This window comes from Eutrema salsugineum, unplaced genomic scaffold (genome assembly GCF_000478725.1).
Source record: "Eutrema salsugineum unplaced genomic scaffold, Eutsalg1_0 scaffold_13, whole genome shotgun sequence".
NCBI classification, from domain to species: domain Eukaryota; kingdom Viridiplantae; phylum Streptophyta; class Magnoliopsida; order Brassicales; family Brassicaceae; genus Eutrema; species Eutrema salsugineum.
In genome coordinates, this window is record NW_006256885.1 from 3310293 (window position 1) to 3328070 (window position 17778).

General features: G+C 37.9%; 4 protein-coding genes across 5 annotated transcripts in view; 1 reads left to right on the top strand and 3 right to left on the bottom strand.

The window, feature by feature from the left end:
- Positions 1-358, top strand: part of LOC112088890 — a 2594-nt gene extending 2236 nt beyond the window's left edge. The window contains exons 3-5 of the mRNA XM_024159260.1: positions 43-69; positions 176-205; positions 308-358. Coding sequence (XP_024015028.1) covers positions 43-69; positions 176-205; positions 308-358 — 108 coding nt within the window. The remainder of the gene's footprint in view (positions 1-42; positions 70-175; positions 206-307) is intronic.
- A 9291-nt stretch (positions 359-9649) lies between these two features.
- On the bottom strand, positions 9650-12468 carry LOC18024705 (cation/H(+) antiporter 19). The gene is made up of 3 exons (XM_006406647.2): positions 12126-12468; positions 11044-12045; positions 9650-10944 (listed from the first exon to the last, which is right to left on the bottom strand). Exons 1-3 carry the CDS (start codon positions 12321-12323, stop codon positions 9739-9741), a joined length of 2406 nt encoding a protein of 801 aa, XP_006406710.1. The 5' UTR covers positions 12324-12468; the 3' UTR covers positions 9650-9738.
- Positions 12469-13642: 1174 nt separating this feature from the next.
- LOC18024706 (rhomboid-like protein 14, mitochondrial) lies at positions 13643-15375 on the bottom strand. The gene is made up of 2 exons (XM_006406648.2): positions 14999-15375; positions 13643-14633 (listed from the first exon to the last, which is right to left on the bottom strand). The coding sequence occupies exons 1-2, from the start codon at positions 15215-15217 to the stop codon at positions 13845-13847; spliced, it is 1008 nt and encodes a 335-aa protein (XP_006406711.1). The 5' UTR covers positions 15218-15375; the 3' UTR covers positions 13643-13844.
- A 144-nt stretch (positions 15376-15519) lies between these two features.
- LOC18024458 (transcription factor HY5-like) lies at positions 15520-16453 on the bottom strand. Of its 2 annotated transcripts, none has more exons than XM_006406649.2 (3): positions 16212-16453; positions 15944-16130; positions 15520-15857 (listed from the first exon to the last, which is right to left on the bottom strand). In XM_006406649.2, the coding sequence occupies exons 1-3, from the start codon at positions 16273-16275 to the stop codon at positions 15659-15661; spliced, it is 450 nt and encodes a 149-aa protein (XP_006406712.1). In that variant the 5' UTR covers positions 16276-16453; the 3' UTR covers positions 15520-15658. The 2 variants fall into 2 exon arrangements, with proteins under 2 accessions (XP_006406712.1, XP_024015075.1); XM_024159307.1 differs by having other exon boundaries at positions 15944-16097; positions 16212-16422.
- Positions 16454-17778: the final 1325 nt, after the last annotated feature.

The window sequence follows — 17778 nt, forward strand, 5'->3', positions numbered from 1 at the left end:
AACCCAATTTAGTTTGTTTGTGGTCTTTGTATTTTGATGTAGTTTAACTCTCAGGTGCAACCCGGACAAGTTGGTACAACTAAGTTATGTTTAGAGTTCTTTTGGATTTTGCATTTTTTGGGACAACTGGACAAGTTGGTACAACTACGTTATGTTTTTTTGTATTTTAATGTAGTTTAACTCTCAGGTGCAACCGGACAAGTTGGTACAACTAAGTTATGTTTAAAGTTTTTTTGGATTTTGCATTTTTTGGGACAACTGGACAAGTAGGTACAACTACGTTATGTTTTTTTGTATTTTGATGTAGTTTAACTCTCAGGTGCAACCGGACAAGTTGGTACAACTAAGTTATGTTTAGAGTTTTTTTGGATTTTGAATTTTTTGGGACAACTGGACAAGTTGGTACAACTACGTTATGTTTTTTTGTATTTCTTATATGTACTGGATTTCTGGACAAGTTGGTACAACTACGTAAGGTTTCTTGTTAACCTAACAAATTAAACCAAATGATACATGTAACTCTTTGATATTATCGGTTTGTTGAAACAATGTATGGGTTTCACATCAACATCCTCATATGATACATGTAACTCTTTCATAATGGAGCATCTTACAAAGGGTAAAACAAAATTTATATGATTTTGATCAAATTTCCTTGCAATGTAATAGTAAATAGTAACCATGAGTCTATCGTCCCCTGGACAACTATTAAATACAGATTTATGTTACCGGACAAGTAGAATAATCAAAATGGACAACTATGACCAATTTTGGACAATAGGACGTATCGGTACAACTATGTGTTATTTTCGGTATTGAGCGCGTTAAGCACATGTTAAATTAATATTTGCGGCGCCGCCATATATTAGAATGAAACTCAGCGTTTTGATCAGTAGGCTCGCTCCTTTATAAGGAATTCTTAGAGAAGAAAAAACAGAATTTCCCCCAAATCGAAATCTAGGGTTTAGCGGCCGCCGCTGGACAACAAGATGCCAAGCTACAGTTCGGGTTCTTCTTCTTCTAGGCACTCGTGGGATAGTTCATATTACCGAGCTGATGGAGAAGATGGTATGAGAGAATCGTGTTGGTGTGGTCTCCTGATGGTTATCAGGGATTCGAAGTCAGAAGCCACCCGAGGAAGAAAAATGTACACTTGCCCAGATTAGACATTTGAGGTAAAAACTTTTGGATTTTAGGTTATTTCTACAATTTTAGATTTAGATGAATTTTATTTTAGGGTTTAGAATATGGCGAATTTACTGATTTTCGCTTCACTATTATAAGAGGCCTTGCCTGAATCATAACCACATATGGATATGGTGGGAGGACGCGGTTACAGAAGAGCTATCAACTCTGAAAATTCGAGTTGATAATGCCACATCTGGGATGCAAAGTTTGCATAACATGGGAGTTGTCCGAAACTGCCTTCTTGAGACTAGCTCGTTTGAGACACATCAATCCGAAATTAGGCAACTCAGAGAGCAACTATCTGGGATGGAAAGAGAGATTGGAAGGATGAAGGAATTGATTGCCAACCGAGGTGATGGATATGTGATAATCGCTTTTTTCATGTTGTTTGCTGTGTTTTCATATCTTTTCAAGTAGAATTTTGTATTGTTCAGGGGTTTGGATTTGGATTCCCCCTACTATGTCTATATATGCTTATTGTTGTCCCAGTTATTGTTCCAGTTGTCCAAACATTAATAATTGTCCTTGTTGTCCAATGTTATCATTATGTTTAATAATTGTCCCTGTTGTCTTAGTTGTCCACATACCAAAATTAAATTACAACTATTAGTTGTCCTATTTGTCCGAGTTGTCCACAGACCAAAATTAAATTACAACTATTAGTTGTCCTATTTGTCCGAGTTGTCCACATACCAAAATTAAATTACAACTATAGTTGTCCTATTGTCCGAGTTGTCCACATACCAAAATTAAATTACATACTAATAGTGTCCAACCTAACCCCATAAATATCCCAAAAGCATAAGTTATCAAAAGCATAAGTTATCAAATAAGTATCAAATAAGCCATATCCAAAAGCATAAGATATCAAATAAACATAAGTTCATAAGAGCATAAGTTATCCTAAAACCATAAGTTATCAAATAAGTTATCAGTTCTTCTTCTTCTTAGCCAGTCTCTCTTCAGTAAAAGGGGATGACACATGTCTGGATTTAGCTTGGGTTCTCTTAGGGCGTTGTGGGACCTCGCTTGGGCCCTCGCTTGGTTGAGGTTTCTTCCTATAGCCTTTCTTCGTCCTCTTAAATGGTCCTTTGCCCGGTTCGTATACAATGAGTCTCATTGCCTCTCTGTGTTCTTCCATTGTCGGTGAACGTGGTGCGTATAAGGAGGGACCTGGTGCAAGAGGTGTGGTGGCAACAGCTGGAGGATCGGGTACAAGTGGAGAGTGCTCTGAGGCTGGTGGCGCTGGTGGCGCTGGTGATCGTGTTGGACTCGGCGAGTGGACTGGTGAGCATGGTCGTGATGTATCGGAGACTCGTCCTGATGGATGTACCATCCCCTCAAGAGTTTTCAATCTTCTATCCATTCCTTCTACCTTCTCTACAATCTCCTCTTGCTTCTTCTCCATTGACGCCTTCAGCTCCACCAATGACGCCTTCAGCTCCACCAATGACACATTCAGCTGAGCCACTGATATGGGCTCATCTTCCCTTGGTTCCATAGCAGGGACTTGAACCTGAGAAGCAATATCAGCCTCATACAGCTCTCTCCAAACAATCTTTTTCTTCTTATTGGTTAAGTAATCCATCCAGCCCTCAATGGTTATGTCAATATATCCGATACCATCATCGAATCCAGGATCTGCGATCTCAGCCAAAAGCTCTTCTTCATCCGAGTCAGCCTCCAAAATGCTACTAATGTCCTGATAATATCAACAAATACCACTTATTACATTTCATCACCAACCATGTTTAATATCAAGCTAATAGCAATAATCAAAAAATCACTGACCTCAGCACTAGTGCCAATAGCTTGGTTGATGTAATCCAAAGGAATACCTCTCATGGCTACATCAGTGAACCTATGCTTGCAAATCCTTGGACAGTTAGGCTCAGCATGGACAGCTACACGAAACCTCTTTCCCAGACTTGGAATGCACTCAAACGCAAGAATCTACAAAGTCAAAACATAAATCAATCTGAATATTTGTCCCAGTTGTCCTAGTTGTCCACATACCAAATTAAATTACAACTAAATAGTTGTCCCATTTGTCCGAGTTGTCCACATACCTGAAATTAAATTACTAACTAAATAGTTGTCCCATTTGTCCGAGTTGTCCACATACCAAATTAAATTACAAACTAAATAGTTATCCTACTTGTCCATGTTGTCCATCGACCTAACATATATTAATCTAAAAAGTTGTCCTAGTCGTCCACATACCAAACAGATAATCTATTAACAAAGACATACCTGTAGAGGAAGAATGAAACCACCGATTGTGCATTCAGCTCCTTTAGGCTTTACGCTGCCATTGAGCTTAGTAACCACACGCTGGATCTCCCTTATAGTCTCGTCAAACGTGTAACACCCCCAAGGAAACGTTTTGCACAGCTTCAGATCTCCGGCTGCTGCGAGCAAGAATGGGTCAATGTTTCCGTCAAGCTTTGACTTCGCCTTCAATACTTTGCATAGAAACAAAAGTAGTGCCATCCTCTTCCTGTCCAAAGAGGGTTCCTTCATTTCTGCTAGCTTTGCTTCCACTTCTCCGATCTTGATTTTGTCATCCCTGCCAAAATGCTTTTTTACAAAGTTCAGCTTACCCAACTTCTTATAATTCGCAGGGTATTCATGGCAGTCAAGACCACATAGCAGTGCATGCTCCCTCAAAGAGTATCGAATAGGCGCTCCATTTACCACAAACCACGCCTCATTTTGCTTCTCAGTATAAGCTGTGTGAAGAAGAAGCATCCACAACCCTTGAATCATATGATTTGGCTCCTTATACATATGAAACAGGTGCTTGAATTGGGGATGCGATTTGAACCACTCCATCTCTTCAGGTAGCTCCCCGATCACATCAAGTACACTCTTAACTGCACATCTTGTAATTATCTTACACGCCTTGCTATATTCGCTTGGACCAAAATAAAGCTTCTCAGGCCCCATTGGCATCATTTCATCATCGGCATCCTGAATTTCAGAAGAGTAATATAAATTAGTTAAACTTGTTGTCCCAATTGTCCATAAAAACCTATATATATTAGTCCGACAAGTTGTCCCAGTTGTCCAATAAATACTGTAAACGAGTAATTGTCTCAGTTGTCCACACACGTTCAATAATTCTAAGTTGTCCCAGTTGTCCTATACACTATAACTATATGTTGTCCCAGTTGTCCTAATACCAAAAAAATCTTAAGCCACAAAATTGTCCTATTTGTCCGCAGCCCAAACATACGTGTTACTACATAGTTGTCCTAGTTGTCTACATACCAAACAGACAATAATCTACAATATTACCAAGGATGGGAGTCTAAAACGTACCTCTTTCATTCCTCCTTCCTCCTCTAGCATTTCTCCTTCCTCTTCGTTGACATTGGCTGGCGCTTCATCCTTCTCTTCTTGGTTCTCTTCCGCTTCCTCTTCCTCTTGCGCAGGCGCAGTACCATCTTCCTCTTCACCTCCTATCGCCTCTTCCTCTTGGTTGGGTTCCTCTTCGTTCTCTTCCTCTTTCTCTTCCTCATTGTTCTCTTCCTCTTCCTCATCGTTCTCTTCCTCTTTCTCTTCCTCATTGTTCTCTTCCTCATTGTTCTCTTCCTCTTCCTCATTGTTCTCTTCCTTTTCCTCTTGGTTCTCTTCCACTTCCTCTTTGTTTTCCTTATCATTTTCCTTCTCCTCTGCTACATCTTCTCCTGCTAATTCCCCGTCACCATCGTTTGTCGTTGGTGTGGCCATGCTCATTTCGGCGTTCTCAATTTCAGGATGATTCTCGATTTGTGGGTCTGCGATTTCCTCCGCAGCCCTTCCTTCCCGCCGGGGTTCCTCAATTTCCGTCGGAGTTGGGTTCCCTTCCGCCGGATTGTTAGGGTTCCCGTTTTCTGGGTCTTCAATTTCAGCCGCATTTCCTTCCGGCCGACTTTCAGGTCTCTCTTTTTCGTTTTCCGGCGGGTTTTGGACTTCCGCCGCTGAAGAAGAAGACTCATACACTTGACCTTTGTTTCTCACCTTCGCCATAAATCGGAGATTCGAGATTCACCCTTTTCGCGATTTTCGCCAGAAGAAAACGATTCTACAAGTTTATAAAGCCCTAGTGCTTTAACGGTTTTGCTGTGTTTTCGCGAATCGGTTTCTCAAAGAAGTGTGAATGAAGAAGTGAGAATGAAGAAGAAGGTTTCGTTCCAAATAAATGAAAAGAAAAGGAAGAGAAAAGAGGAAAACCTAGAAAATGAAAAGAAAAAACGGTTTTCATAAATATTTAATTCAAATAATTAAAATAATTTTGAATGGGTCGGGTTAATGGATTAACCGAAACTAGATGGGTTTGACCCTGATTTTACTGTAAATAAATCGAAATATCAAGGAAAGGGTAGGTTTTTCCAGGGTTTTGGATTTAAACAAAAATTAAAATTAAATTAATTATTACAATTATGGCATTTTGGCCTTTTTTCTACATTATGGCATTTTAATCAATGGCCAATATGTCATAATTTAGAAAAGAAAAATCTATTGTGCCATAAAGGAGTCTAGATGCCATAATGTATATGCAATTCCGATTTTGCCCTTAATGAAATAATGTTGTGGCATCTTTGATTTTACCCAAAATTAATGTTTAAATAAATTCATAATTAATATATTAAAATTAAAACGAAAATTAATAAAAATATGATTTTCTTTCTAATTTTTCTCTTCTTCTTCAACCTCAAATCTGCTAAATCTCATTCTTGTTGTTGAACCTTCTCATCCTCCTCTTCCTCTTCCTCTTCCTCCTCTTCTGCTGCAAACAATTCATTGTTCTTAACTCTTTTTTATTCTGCCATTGTTGAAGCTTTAAAACTGGGTAGATTGTTCTTATTTCAGAATTTAGGGATTTCAAAATTTAGAGATTGAATTTGCAAAATTTGCTTGTTTTGGTAACCAGATTCGGTTGGGAAACAAGTTTTATATGAAGATTAGATCTTTACATTGGTGATTTGTCAAGTTTAGTTGTTAAATCATAGTGATTTTTAGGTAGTTTAGAATTGAAATCCGAGTTCATTACCAAATTTGCAGAGGAGGACAACTGGTACAAATGGTACAACTAAGAGATAGAGGACAACTGGTACAAATGGTACAACTAAGAGATAGAGGACAACTGGTACAAATGGTATAACTAAGAGGTGAGGACAACTGGTACAAATGGTACAACTCATAGATAGAAGACAACTGGAATAATTGTTAACTGAGTATTTTTTTTATTCTATGTTTATGAGATAATGAACATCAGCCACACAAACATTTTAATAGATTTCAAGAAATTTCATCTATGTTATATCATTTACTATCTCATATTTAGAGCATATAACTTATTTCATCTATGTTATGTTGTTAATCATGTTATGAAACAAAAAAGAAAAAATATATGATTTTACATAACTTGTAATATGAAAACCTCGTAAATAAAAATTAATGGTTGAAAATCAATGTAAACGCTAAAATCTCAAAAAAACAATTATTAAGATTTTCAGACAACTAGACAATTAGGTACAATTATGTAGAAAAATTGATTGTGCACATAGGTGTATGTGTTACTTTGACAAACATCTCGACACTTAGGAAAATCAATCTAGTCTAGAAGATTTCATTTTTGGCTGAAAATGCTTTATGAATAGAAATAAACAAGGTACAACTGGACATGTATGTACAACTATATGCAATTTTGTGGAAGTGAATAAGGAAGGGACAACTGGACAAGTAAGGATAACTTTATGCAACTCCTTAATCTTTTTAAAATTAATAATATATAAAGAAAAAATATACTTAAGAAATGCAAACATGTCTTAAACTATAAGGAACAATATTAATAACATGGATAAAATAAAATTATCATTTTCCTAATATATATTATTGGTTTCATATCAAACATCCCTTATGATACAAGGAAAACTTTCATAATGTTAACAATCTTTTGATGGAAAAGATGCAAATACATGATTTTGCGTAATTTGTGTTATGAAAACCTTGTAAATGAACTGCAATAGTCGAAAATCATGTGGACAACTACAAAATAATAATTTATATTTCAGGACAACTGGAAAAATGCTAAAATCGTCAAAGGACAACTATGAAAAATTTTGGACAACCGGACAATTAGGTACAACTATGGATAAAATTGACGGCGTACGTGGTATTTTGACTGCGCACATGTCTATTTTTGTTGGGGCACGTGTTCTCTAGCTTCGTGGATGTGAATAAGCAAAAGACAACTGGACAAGTAAGGATAACTTTATACAACTTCGTGGATGTGAATAGTTATACTTAGTTGTCCATAGTTGTACTTAGTTGTACCATAGAAGTTAGATCATGAAACTTCTATATTTGTACTTAATTATGATTTTGCATAAATTTTAGTATGAAAATATTGTAAATAGACTTCAGTAGTCGAAAGTAATGTGGACAACTACAAAAAAATAATTTATATTAAGGAACAACTGGAAAAAATGTATTAACACTACAATTAAAATATAGTTGTCCCGAGTTGCACCTAGTTGTCCTAGAAAAATTCATAAGGTAATTGTACCTAGTTGCACTTAGTTGCTCTGGAGAAATTCATTAAGTAATTGCACCAAGTTGCACCTAGTTGTCCTGAAGAAATTAAAAATATTAATGCAAGAAATCAAATATTTCCAAAATAAAAATAACTCCAAAATAAATAGTAATGCAAGAAATCAAAGAAATCAAAGAAATTCAAAAAATTCAAAATATAAATAACTCCAAAATAAATAGTAATGCAAGAAATCTAAGAAATCTAAGAAATCCAAAATACAAATAACTTCAAAATACTCTTGTACACTCTAAGACTAAAATAAGTTGAATCGTTCATTTAGCTGTACCTTGTTTTTAAATTAAATAGTTACAGATAATTGTATATACGTGTCTAACTGTACATTGTTTATCCTTATTGGAAAAGATTTTCTCTGCTAAAATGAATAATGTGGATATCCAGAATGAATATTTCTCAGCTAAAATGTAATTTTTTAGCTAAAATAAAATATTTTCGGATAAAACAAACCCGAAAACATACACAAATTAAGTTTACATGCTACTTTTGCTCTGAAACCACTTATCTAATTTATTATCCATTTTTCGTCTTTCAGCAACGTTTTTTGGAGAATAAAGCCCATTTTTTTATTTTTGTTTTGGTGTAATTCAGCAGTAAGACAAACAATTCTTGTATATTATCAGAAATACTCCACTTAGTTTTATTTATGTGTGCAATTCATTCTCCATATAAATTATCTACTTCAAAGCTGTTTAGTTTCATATATCGCAATATTCTTACATACAGTATTTTATCTACTAATATCGAATAAGCTATCTATTCCAAATTTGAGGTATTAAATGATATAAAATCTATTGAATTGTTTGTGTGGCTGATGTTCATTTCTTGAAAATATAATAAAAATTTTCCAATTAACAATTATTCAAGCTGTCTTAGTACTATCCATTTGTACTAGTTATCCTGTATCTCACAGTTGTACTAGTTATATTAGTTGTTCTCTTATCTCTTAGTTGTACCATTCGTATCAATTGTCATTCTCTACAGATTTGGTGATGAACTCAGGTATAATTATAATTTACCTAAGAATCACTATGATTCAACAACTATATTTAAGAAATTATCCATGCAAATACCTAATCGTCACATAAAACTAGATTACCAACCCGATTTGCAATTATTATAAAAGTATTTTCAATCAGCAATTATTTAAGTTGTCTTAGTTATCTATTTGTACCAGTTGTCCTCTATCTCATAGTTGTACCAGTTGTACTAGTTGTCATATATCTCTTAGTTGTACCATTCGTACCAGTTGTCCTCCTCTGCAGATTTGGTGATGAACTCGGGTTTTATTCCAATTTTCTTAAGAATCACTACGATTCAACAACTATATTCGATAAATTACCTATAAAAAAACCTAATTGTCACATAAATCTGGGTTACTAACCCGATTTGCATAATGAACAAACAATTTTGGTATATTAATCCCTAAATTGTGAAATCTCTAAATCTCCAAATAAAAACATAATTGGGTTTTGAAGTTTTAACAATGGTGGTGAGGAGAGGGGATAAAGATAAGAAACTGATTGCAGAGGATGAAGAGGAAAAGTTTGGATGATAAAGATGTAATTTTGATGATTTTTGGAATTTTTAGTCGAAATAACGATGATGAAGATGAGTAGAAAAAAAAAATTAAGAATAATTAAAAACAAGAATTAAAAAAATTAAAAAAATTGCTGGAGAAGAGAGAAAAAATTTAGATAATTAATAAATAAAAAATAAAATATGTTAGTAGGTGGGTCTCAAAAAAAGTGGATATGATCCTGGTTTTATTGTAATTATAAGAGATAACAAGGAGAAGGAAAGACTTTCCACAGTTTTCTTTATTAAAAAAAATCGAAATAAAATTCATTTTAGAATTATGGAGTTTGAGCCAACTTTTTTCTGGATTATGTCATTTTAGCCTCTCGCTCGCCATCTGCTCGTTCCTCTGTAATAAATCTGTTTTGATCCGATCAGACGGTTGAGTCTGCAATATCTCTGGAAGACTGTTCATAACTATCATCTTCCACCACGAGCGGCCGTGTATCCGCCGCAGGATCGTATCCCTGAACGATAAGCACCGACGCGGTTTTCGAAAACTCCGATGACGACAACAAACGTCCAACTGGTCCTAACTCAGGACAATCTGTACTGTTAACCAACGAAGCAACCGCAGCGTTTCTCCCGACGACGAACAGATTGCATTTGCTCATCGCTTTAAGCGTCGCGGTCACATCGTCTTTGCTCTCAACGACTCTCTCCTCGTAAGCACAAGACTCATTCCCTCTTGGATCGTTCATCAACTCCCTCAAAAACTCTTCGTCGACCTCTTTCTCTTTCTTCTCCTTCTCGTCTTCTTCGCCTCCATCGAACCTCTTCAATGTCCCTCCTCTCGCAGCTGCGAATTTGAGAACGGTTAGTGTGATCCCTGGATGCTCCATCATCTTCATCCCGTAGGCCAGAGCTTCTCTGTCGTCTAGGCCTCCGAAAAACGGAACCACAACTTTGTAAGCAACTTCGCTGGCTACGACCTGTGAGGTTCCTCCGAGTCCTCTGTCCACGAGAATCCCCACGGAGCAAGGAGCACGTTGCAAGACCCGTTGGTTCACTACATGGAACCCATGTCCTATCGACTCCATCGATCCGTCCACTCGTTGATGCTTGTGAAACGGAAGCAGAATCATCGCCACTCGTTTCTGATGCGCGCTTGTGCATATGTCCTCGTGGATGCTTTTCAGGTCAGAGATTGCAGTCATTGGTCTAACCGCTACAGCTCGGAGATGCTGGTAAGCCTCGAAGGCAATCACCATTTGATCAGCTGATCTCTCGATCTTGTTCCAGATTGGTAGTCCGTTGTTCCGAGCTTTGTGAACCATCGCGATCGCTGATGACCTCTCAGAGAGCTCCATTAGATGCATGGCGTAAACACAGAGACGTCCCTTCTGGCCTGTTCCTCTTGACGATTCGATCAGATTGATCAGTGTAGGGATGTTTCGGGTGCTGTGGAAGCAAGCAAGTATACGTAGCTCGGAATCATGATCTTTTCTTTGGATTGTTCTATGCTTGTATGGTGCTCCTTTTCTTGCAGGCTTGTAAATCGCCATCAAAAGTGGAGTTGTGATGAAAGTTGTGAACAATGCCATTAGGACTAAGATCGCAAACGCTTGATCATTCAGCACCTGCTCACAATAAAAATTCGTTAGTTAGATTACTCAAAGAGTTTTTAACATTTTTGCTTAGTCATATATATTATGGCGTTTCACTAAATTAATCTGTACCTTGCGGTCCTTGCCAATGTTTAGAACAATGAGCTCTACTAAACCTTTGGTGTTCATAAGGACTCCAAGTGCCATGGCTTCTCTGAAAGGAACCTTGCAGAGCAACGAGGCACCAACGGTTCCTACAATCTTCCCGAAACAAGTGGTGAGTATTACAAGAGCTAGAAGTCCCCATGATTGCGCTCCCCTTATCGTTGTTACATCAGTTTTGAGACCGCTAGATGCAAAATAAAGCGGTAGAAGAAGCCCTGAGACAAGATCCTCTATCTTCTCAGTCAAAACTCTGCAAAACGGTCCTTCTTTAGGAGTTACAATACCTATGACAAACGCCCCGAACAGCGCGTGTATCCCAATAGTGTCTGTCAAAAAGCTTGCCGCTAAAACCAAGGTTAGAGTGACACAGACATATAGTTCCTTCACAGGCTCTCCTTCAGGACATCGTCTAGCCATATAAGCAAGCAGAGGTTTGATTGCCACAACTGCAAAGATCACAAATCCAGATCCACAAAGAAGAACCCAAAGAGGTACTAGAGGAGAACTATCATCTCCTGAGAGAGCAATCGCAAGCGCAAGGAGTATCCAAGCTGCAACATCATTCACTCCCGCTGCAGACATCGCCATACGTCCAATGTCGGTTGTTAGAAGCTTTAGCTCAGCTAGGATACGAGCAAGCACAGGGAAGGCAGTGATTGATAAGGCAACACCCATGAAGACTATAAATGGAAGCTGATGGACTCCTTTGCTTATGGTGGAGCTGAGAACAAAAGACGTGCCTACACCCATTATGAATGGAAGTGAGATCCCAGCTACGGCTATCAATAGTGATTTCTTTCCTGTTTTTCTGATGGCTGAAAAGTCAAGCTCAAGCCCAACTAGAAACAAGAAAAACAAAAGACCGATGTTTGCAAGCGTGTCTAAAACGGTCATGCTCTTCTTTGGGAAGATGGTGTCAAGATACACCTTGCTTCGTCCCAGAGCAGTAGGTCCAAGCAGTATCCCTCCCTGCAAAACCATCCATTTTAATCTCATACTATGTGATATAAATTATCACTGAAAAAGATGGATATCGAAGGAAAACTCACAATGATCTCAGCAATGACCCGTGGTTGTTTGAGAGGTTTTAGCAAGTAAGCTAACAGCCTTGTAAACACAACCACCAAGCAGATCTGTAGGATGATCAGAGGAAGTGCGAAATCAAGAGGGCTTTCGTTTTGAAAGGCTCCATTAGAAGTAGCCTTCATTGGACCCGGGCAATGCCCTGTAACATTGGTGCTGGCCATCCTAGTCGAGATCTAACTTTACGGGTTGATGGATCGGTCGTGAAACGAGGACACTGCTTCAACCTTTCAAGAATGCCTTGGCTGCTCCCTCATTGCATCGCCGAGCGAGGAATGAGACTTGAACAGGAGGAGAAAGGAAACCGGATTTATTCAGTTATGTCTCTGTTTGTCATAAATAGAATCCACTTCAACAAGTGAGGATATTAAAAGGGAGAAACAGAAAACTATTAAACTAAAAATGTCGATATTGCTAATAATAGGAGGACGAGACTGAGGAGGGCATACCATCTCCAGGGTGGGCATACACCTCGCACCTTTTCTATTTATAGGCTGTCAGTTACTTAACTTCCAACCAAATCGCATCTCTCCTTCACAGATATGAACTGCTTACTCTGCGCCGTCGTTTTCGTCTCTGTTTTGTCCTTTTGTTTCTAAATTTGCAAGCACTTGTTCATGCCTCCTTGGATATGAGCATTTTGATGTCTTGTATGAATCAGACAGATAATATAGAATACACAATATGTAAACATTCATGAGATGCATAAAATAGTAAAAACAACTGAACACACTATAGAGGACAAGGCCAACACTGTTACAGGCTGACTAATCTACATTTCAACCCAATCATGATTTATCTCTGCATTCAAATTTCCCAGAAGAAAACAACAGTTAAAACTGAAGACCGTGTTCCCGTTGTGAAGGTAAAGGTAACCACCACGGCCTCTATGCGTCCGTGGTAAAGGTAACCACCACGGCCTTTGTGATCCCTTTCTCCGCACAGAATTTGCTATAGTTTGGCCAACTTTCTTCGCCACCTCCTACTCAATTCCAAAGCGATTCAACTTTAAACAGTGTTTGTCTCATTCACCCATAAACAAAGGAGATCAAGATATGTAAATTGTGTAGACAGGTTGCAGTTAAATTCATGGCCTAGGGGTAATGAAGAACTTACAATGGTGGGACCAGCTGTGTAGTCAAACTCGTCAGAGACAGGTTTCTGCTTGGTTGAAGCTGAAGCTAGAGTGTGCATCTTGGTATCATCAATCACTTGAACGTAAATATGCTTGTTTGAGCAAAGAGCCTTGGCCTCTCAGGTGTACCACTGATCTAAGGGAACAACAGTTATAGATTCATGGAAACTAGATCATTGCTTTAGAGAGGTGTTTGTATAAAGAGAACTTGCTAAAGAGAGAAAGGTATCAAACTCACAAAGAACCCAGAAACAGAAAAGCATCAGAAGTCCATTCAACTTAGGCCTAAATTTACCCTTTTTCAGTAACCGGAAAACTTAAATCTTTCAAACGCTGGAGATTCACTGATGGATGATCAAGTATATACTTTAATTTGTGAAAGTCATCAAGGACCAGTTCACCTGGAACCAAAACTTTAACAACAAAAGAGAAGACATACAGGTTGAAAAAAACTACAACTAAGCCCTCTAATCATATGCCAATGCATTTTGAATGATTCAGCTAAGCTTCATTCACAGTTCTTCCTCAGCTCTAAGTATGCTTCCACAGATCAACTAAACCTCTCTACTCTTCGACGGCGCAGCTCATCTAAAGGGAGATCACTAGAAGAAGACTGTGCTGGTCCCTGATTCACTGACCATCCGTTTCCTCTAGCTCGCCCCGAGCCACACATCTCACAAACACTTTGCCAACCAGAATTGTCATATGTACACGACTGGCATCTCCAGATACCAGGTCCTGCAATCCCAGTCTGCCCTCTTCCCACTCTTCCTCTCCCTGAAATCCTCCTCCTCCGAGACCTAACCATACTGTTCAGAAACCTCAAGGGCCAAGTCACCGCTCGGGTGACACCTTGAACCACCATGGTCACAGGATCTGAGCCTGAGTGAGAACCCTTCAGGTTCATGTATAGAATACCAGCAAGGATTCCACCTAAATGCCCAAGAAACGAAGCGCTCGGTACAAACATCTGCACAAGAATCAGCTCTGCCCAAGCAGCGTACTTTGTTGGAACTAGGATGCCATAAACGCTGGTGTAATCCTCAGCCTGAGCATTGAGAACAACTTTCAAAGCAAAGAGGACGCCCGAGAATCCGACGGAGTACTCTTGGTAATAGGCTCTTTCGTAGTCGAAGAATAAGTGGAGGGATTTAGCCAAGAGCAATGTTACTCCTTGGGACATACCAAGAAGCGCAAAGACCATTGAAGCAAACTCGCTGCTTCCCATGGATGTCTCGAGCTTGATACCTTTCCAGAGAAGGGACATCATGTTGTAGACTAGGTGAGGCTCGTTGAGATGGTAGAACGCTGATAGAAAGAAGCGTTTCAAGTCCTTGTGCTGTTCAACAAAGACACAGCAATCAAACAAGATATCAGAGAATAGAATAAGTTGAGAAAGATCAAATGCGTATGTTGATACCCAAATTCTTTTTCTTTGCGAATTAACGAGCTTGAAACCAAAAGACTCATGAGAATTTTCTAGATCAGCAGAGTCAAAGCACAAACTGTGAATTCTTCTAAGGTCAAGCTACTTTCTCGAAGAACAAAAATCCCGAATTCTCCAGAAACTGCTAAAAGAATTCTAGAGAAAAGAATACATTACAGAAATCGAATTCCAGATCGACATCGGCGAAATTGCAATTACGAGTGAGCAATCGATTTCTAAAAGAAAACAATCGCGAAATAAGAAATTGAGGAGGTTACCTTGAGGATGAGGTTGGGATTGAACCAGACCTCACTGATGTGAGGGATAAGCGGATCGACAAACGCCGGCCTGAGATAGACGAGAGTGTTCGCGGCCAATAGACCCGCCGTCACCGGCGGTTTCCACGGCAGCCTATAGTACTCCGCGACGGCGCTAAGCGCCAGCAGAGGCAGCATCCCTCCGGTTCCTCTTCTACTCCCTTCCCCAAAATTCGCCATTGCTTCCAAATGATTCTTTCCTTGTGATCTTCAAAATCAAATTCCTAAAGTAATTAATCTGAAGGGAATCTATTTACACACATACTGTATATATATATATATATACTGTATATAGCAGCTTGGACTATACGAAAACAATTCACCAGACGCTTCGTTTCATTCACATAGAACACGTGGGACCCACCGTGACATTTGAATACCGCTTTAGAAGCCTAATTAAGTCATCTAATCTTATTCCAAAATCTCTCAATCACATTTTAATCCATGGAGAGAAAATTCAAAATTTTGGAGACAGCAGTGTCACAGTGAGTCAGTAATGCTCAAATTGAATGTTGTTCGAACAAAAACTGTATATGAATAACACACACAAAGAGAGATAATCATACAACATTAAACAATGGATTATTCTAAAGGGCTCTTCTCTCTCTCTCTCTTTTTCTCTTAGTGATTGTCATCAGCTTTAGGCCTAGAGTTAATAAGCATTTTGCGAAGCATTGTGTTCTCGTTCATCAAAGTAGAAATCTTCTCTTCAAGCTGATCATTGTTGTTCTGCAACTCGTTAGCTCTTGATTCCAAATCACTCACATACACTTTCTTTCTCTCCCTCGCTTGTTGTGCTGATACTCTGTTCCTCAACAATCTGAAATTCCAAGAACAAAAACCACATTCATCACTCTCTGTTTCACATTTCAATTTCACAGCTTCAGTATTGGCTCATTAATTTACCTTTTGAGGCTTCTGTATTCTTTATCGACTGGGTTTCGTCCACGGCGGCGCTTGGCGGCTGAGATTCCGTTCTGGGTCTGGTCAATCTCTGGATTGTTGATTCCGTCCTCTGCGCTGCTACTTTGAACACCTGTCGATCCAGCTGCTTCCATGTCTGGAACCATCAACAACTCCTCATCACTCTCCTCTGTAAATTATACAGACCAATTATATCTCAGATTCTCTAAAACAAAAAATAAACAAATATTAAATACAAATAAACAGCTACCAGTTTTGTGCTTCTTGGGAGAAGAAGACGAACTCGAGTTCCCATTGGGTCGTTGAAGAGACATCAATTTATTATATTTGTCTTTTGAGATTTTGCTGATGACCAGAGTAGAGATGTAAGAGGTTGAAGAGAATATCGGACCAAAGCAAATTGCTTCCTTTTTTTTCTTCTTCTTTGGGACCACTCAAAGTCTTAAACCCAATCAAACACCATATACGGTTTACTCTGCAACTCGTTTTTGACGAAAAATCTTTGAAAAGTTTTGATTGGGCTATAAATGAACACGTAGGTTTATGCAACACCACAAATGCAACAGTTGCAATCCAATGGTCGAAACTAGCGGAGCATATATATATTATATATAATGTATCTCCGTTTTCTTTTCCACTATACCATATTGAAATTTTTATACTAATTGATTCTTCTTCTGTTCATGATTTTCTTTGGGAAACAACCTTTATTGACAGAGAGCGTGTGGTCTTAAGACAATAATTACTGTCTACAACAATACAAACGTACTTGCAGACAAAGTCAGAGACTATTTGTGTATCTATTTGCATGGCCTAGGCATGCACTAACTCATCATGTAGTTATACCTCGTTTCTATTCCTTGCTTTAAATACTATTCTAACTCAACTTTCCCCATAAGATTACATGCAACATTTATCTTACTTTTGAATACTACTAGTACTCAGATCAGAACCGTTGCATTCCCTTATTCAAAAAAGACATTTGCTTTAAGCCACTAACAAAATTTCAAAAATTAAAGGCCACATCTTTGTAACGTGTAGTTTAATTAATAGGTTAAATTAACTTTTATACGTGGTTTTAACCATTATAAGTAGATTGTATGATTAAATTTTAGGATTTTAAACAAAATATCATACACTTACATCTATATACTTATATCATTATACTAATACATATATAACTAGAATAAATAACTAAATTATTACTTTAAAATAGAATTTAGTTTATAATAATATATAAAATTATTAATAAAAAGTTTAAACCAAAAAAAAAACAAAAAATTAAAATTTGCCTTACACCTCTATAAATCTAGACACGTACTGATTCAGATAAATATTTTAGGCCAAAATCCAAACTATTCCTCGTTATCCATATAAATGCGGATATTTTTGTCGCTTAAGACAATCCATAACAATTCTCGTAGATTGTGAAACTCATTATATCATCTTTACCCATATGAGTATATGACAAGTGTTAACAGAGTATTCTCACTAATAACAAGTCCTCTATACACTCGAACAAACCATTAAGATAATATATGTATGTGACTGTGAATTGTAGACTTTAAATATAAGTTTACGATGTTACCAGTTAAAACTTGATGTTTTGAAAATGTTTTTTTGTCTTTAGAATTTTTTTTTTCCACTAATTTAGAAGTTTCGAGCATTTGATCCGAAATTGATCATGGCCACGGAACTGAAGAGTGAAGACTGTTTATATATTTAGTCCCTTCCTTAATGTTGAGACTCGAACCTGTGACCAGAACCGGCCTAAATCAAAGGGGACGACAAAGTTTGGGATATTCCATTCGAGCTTT

What these genes read in the sequence shown, in the direction of transcription:
- LOC18024705 (XM_006406647.2), bottom strand. Translation starts at nt 12,323, where the DNA reads ATGGCCAGCACCAATGTTACAGGGCATTGCCCGGGTCCAATGAAGGCT. An exon ending in GGGTCATTGCTGAGATCATT is followed by an intron (nt 12,046 to 12,125) that starts GTGAGTTTTCCT and finishes ATGGTTTTGCAG; the next exon opens with GGAGGGATACTGCTTGGACC. An exon ending in ACATTGGCAAGGACCGCAAG is followed by an intron (nt 10,945 to 11,043) that starts GTACAGATTAAT and finishes TATTGTGAGCAG; the next exon opens with GTGCTGAATGATCAAGCGTT.
- LOC18024706 (XM_006406648.2), bottom strand. Translation starts at nt 15,217, where the DNA reads ATGGCGAATTTTGGGGAAGGGAGTAGAAGAGGAACCGGAGGGATGCTG. An exon ending in ATCCCAACCTCATCCTCAAG is followed by an intron (nt 14,634 to 14,998) that starts GTAACCTCCTCA and finishes TTTGTTGAACAG; the next exon opens with CACAAGGACTTGAAACGCTT.
- LOC18024458 (XM_006406649.2), bottom strand. Translation starts at nt 16,275, where the DNA reads ATGTCTCTTCAACGACCCAATGGGAACTCGAGTTCGTCTTCTTCTCCC. An exon ending in TCCCAAGAAGCACAAAACTG is followed by an intron (nt 16,131 to 16,211) that starts GTAGCTGTTTAT and finishes TATAATTTACAG; the next exon opens with AGGAGAGTGATGAGGAGTTG. An exon ending in GAATACAGAAGCCTCAAAAG is followed by an intron (nt 15,858 to 15,943) that starts GTAAATTAATGA and finishes TTGGAATTTCAG; the next exon opens with ATTGTTGAGGAACAGAGTAT.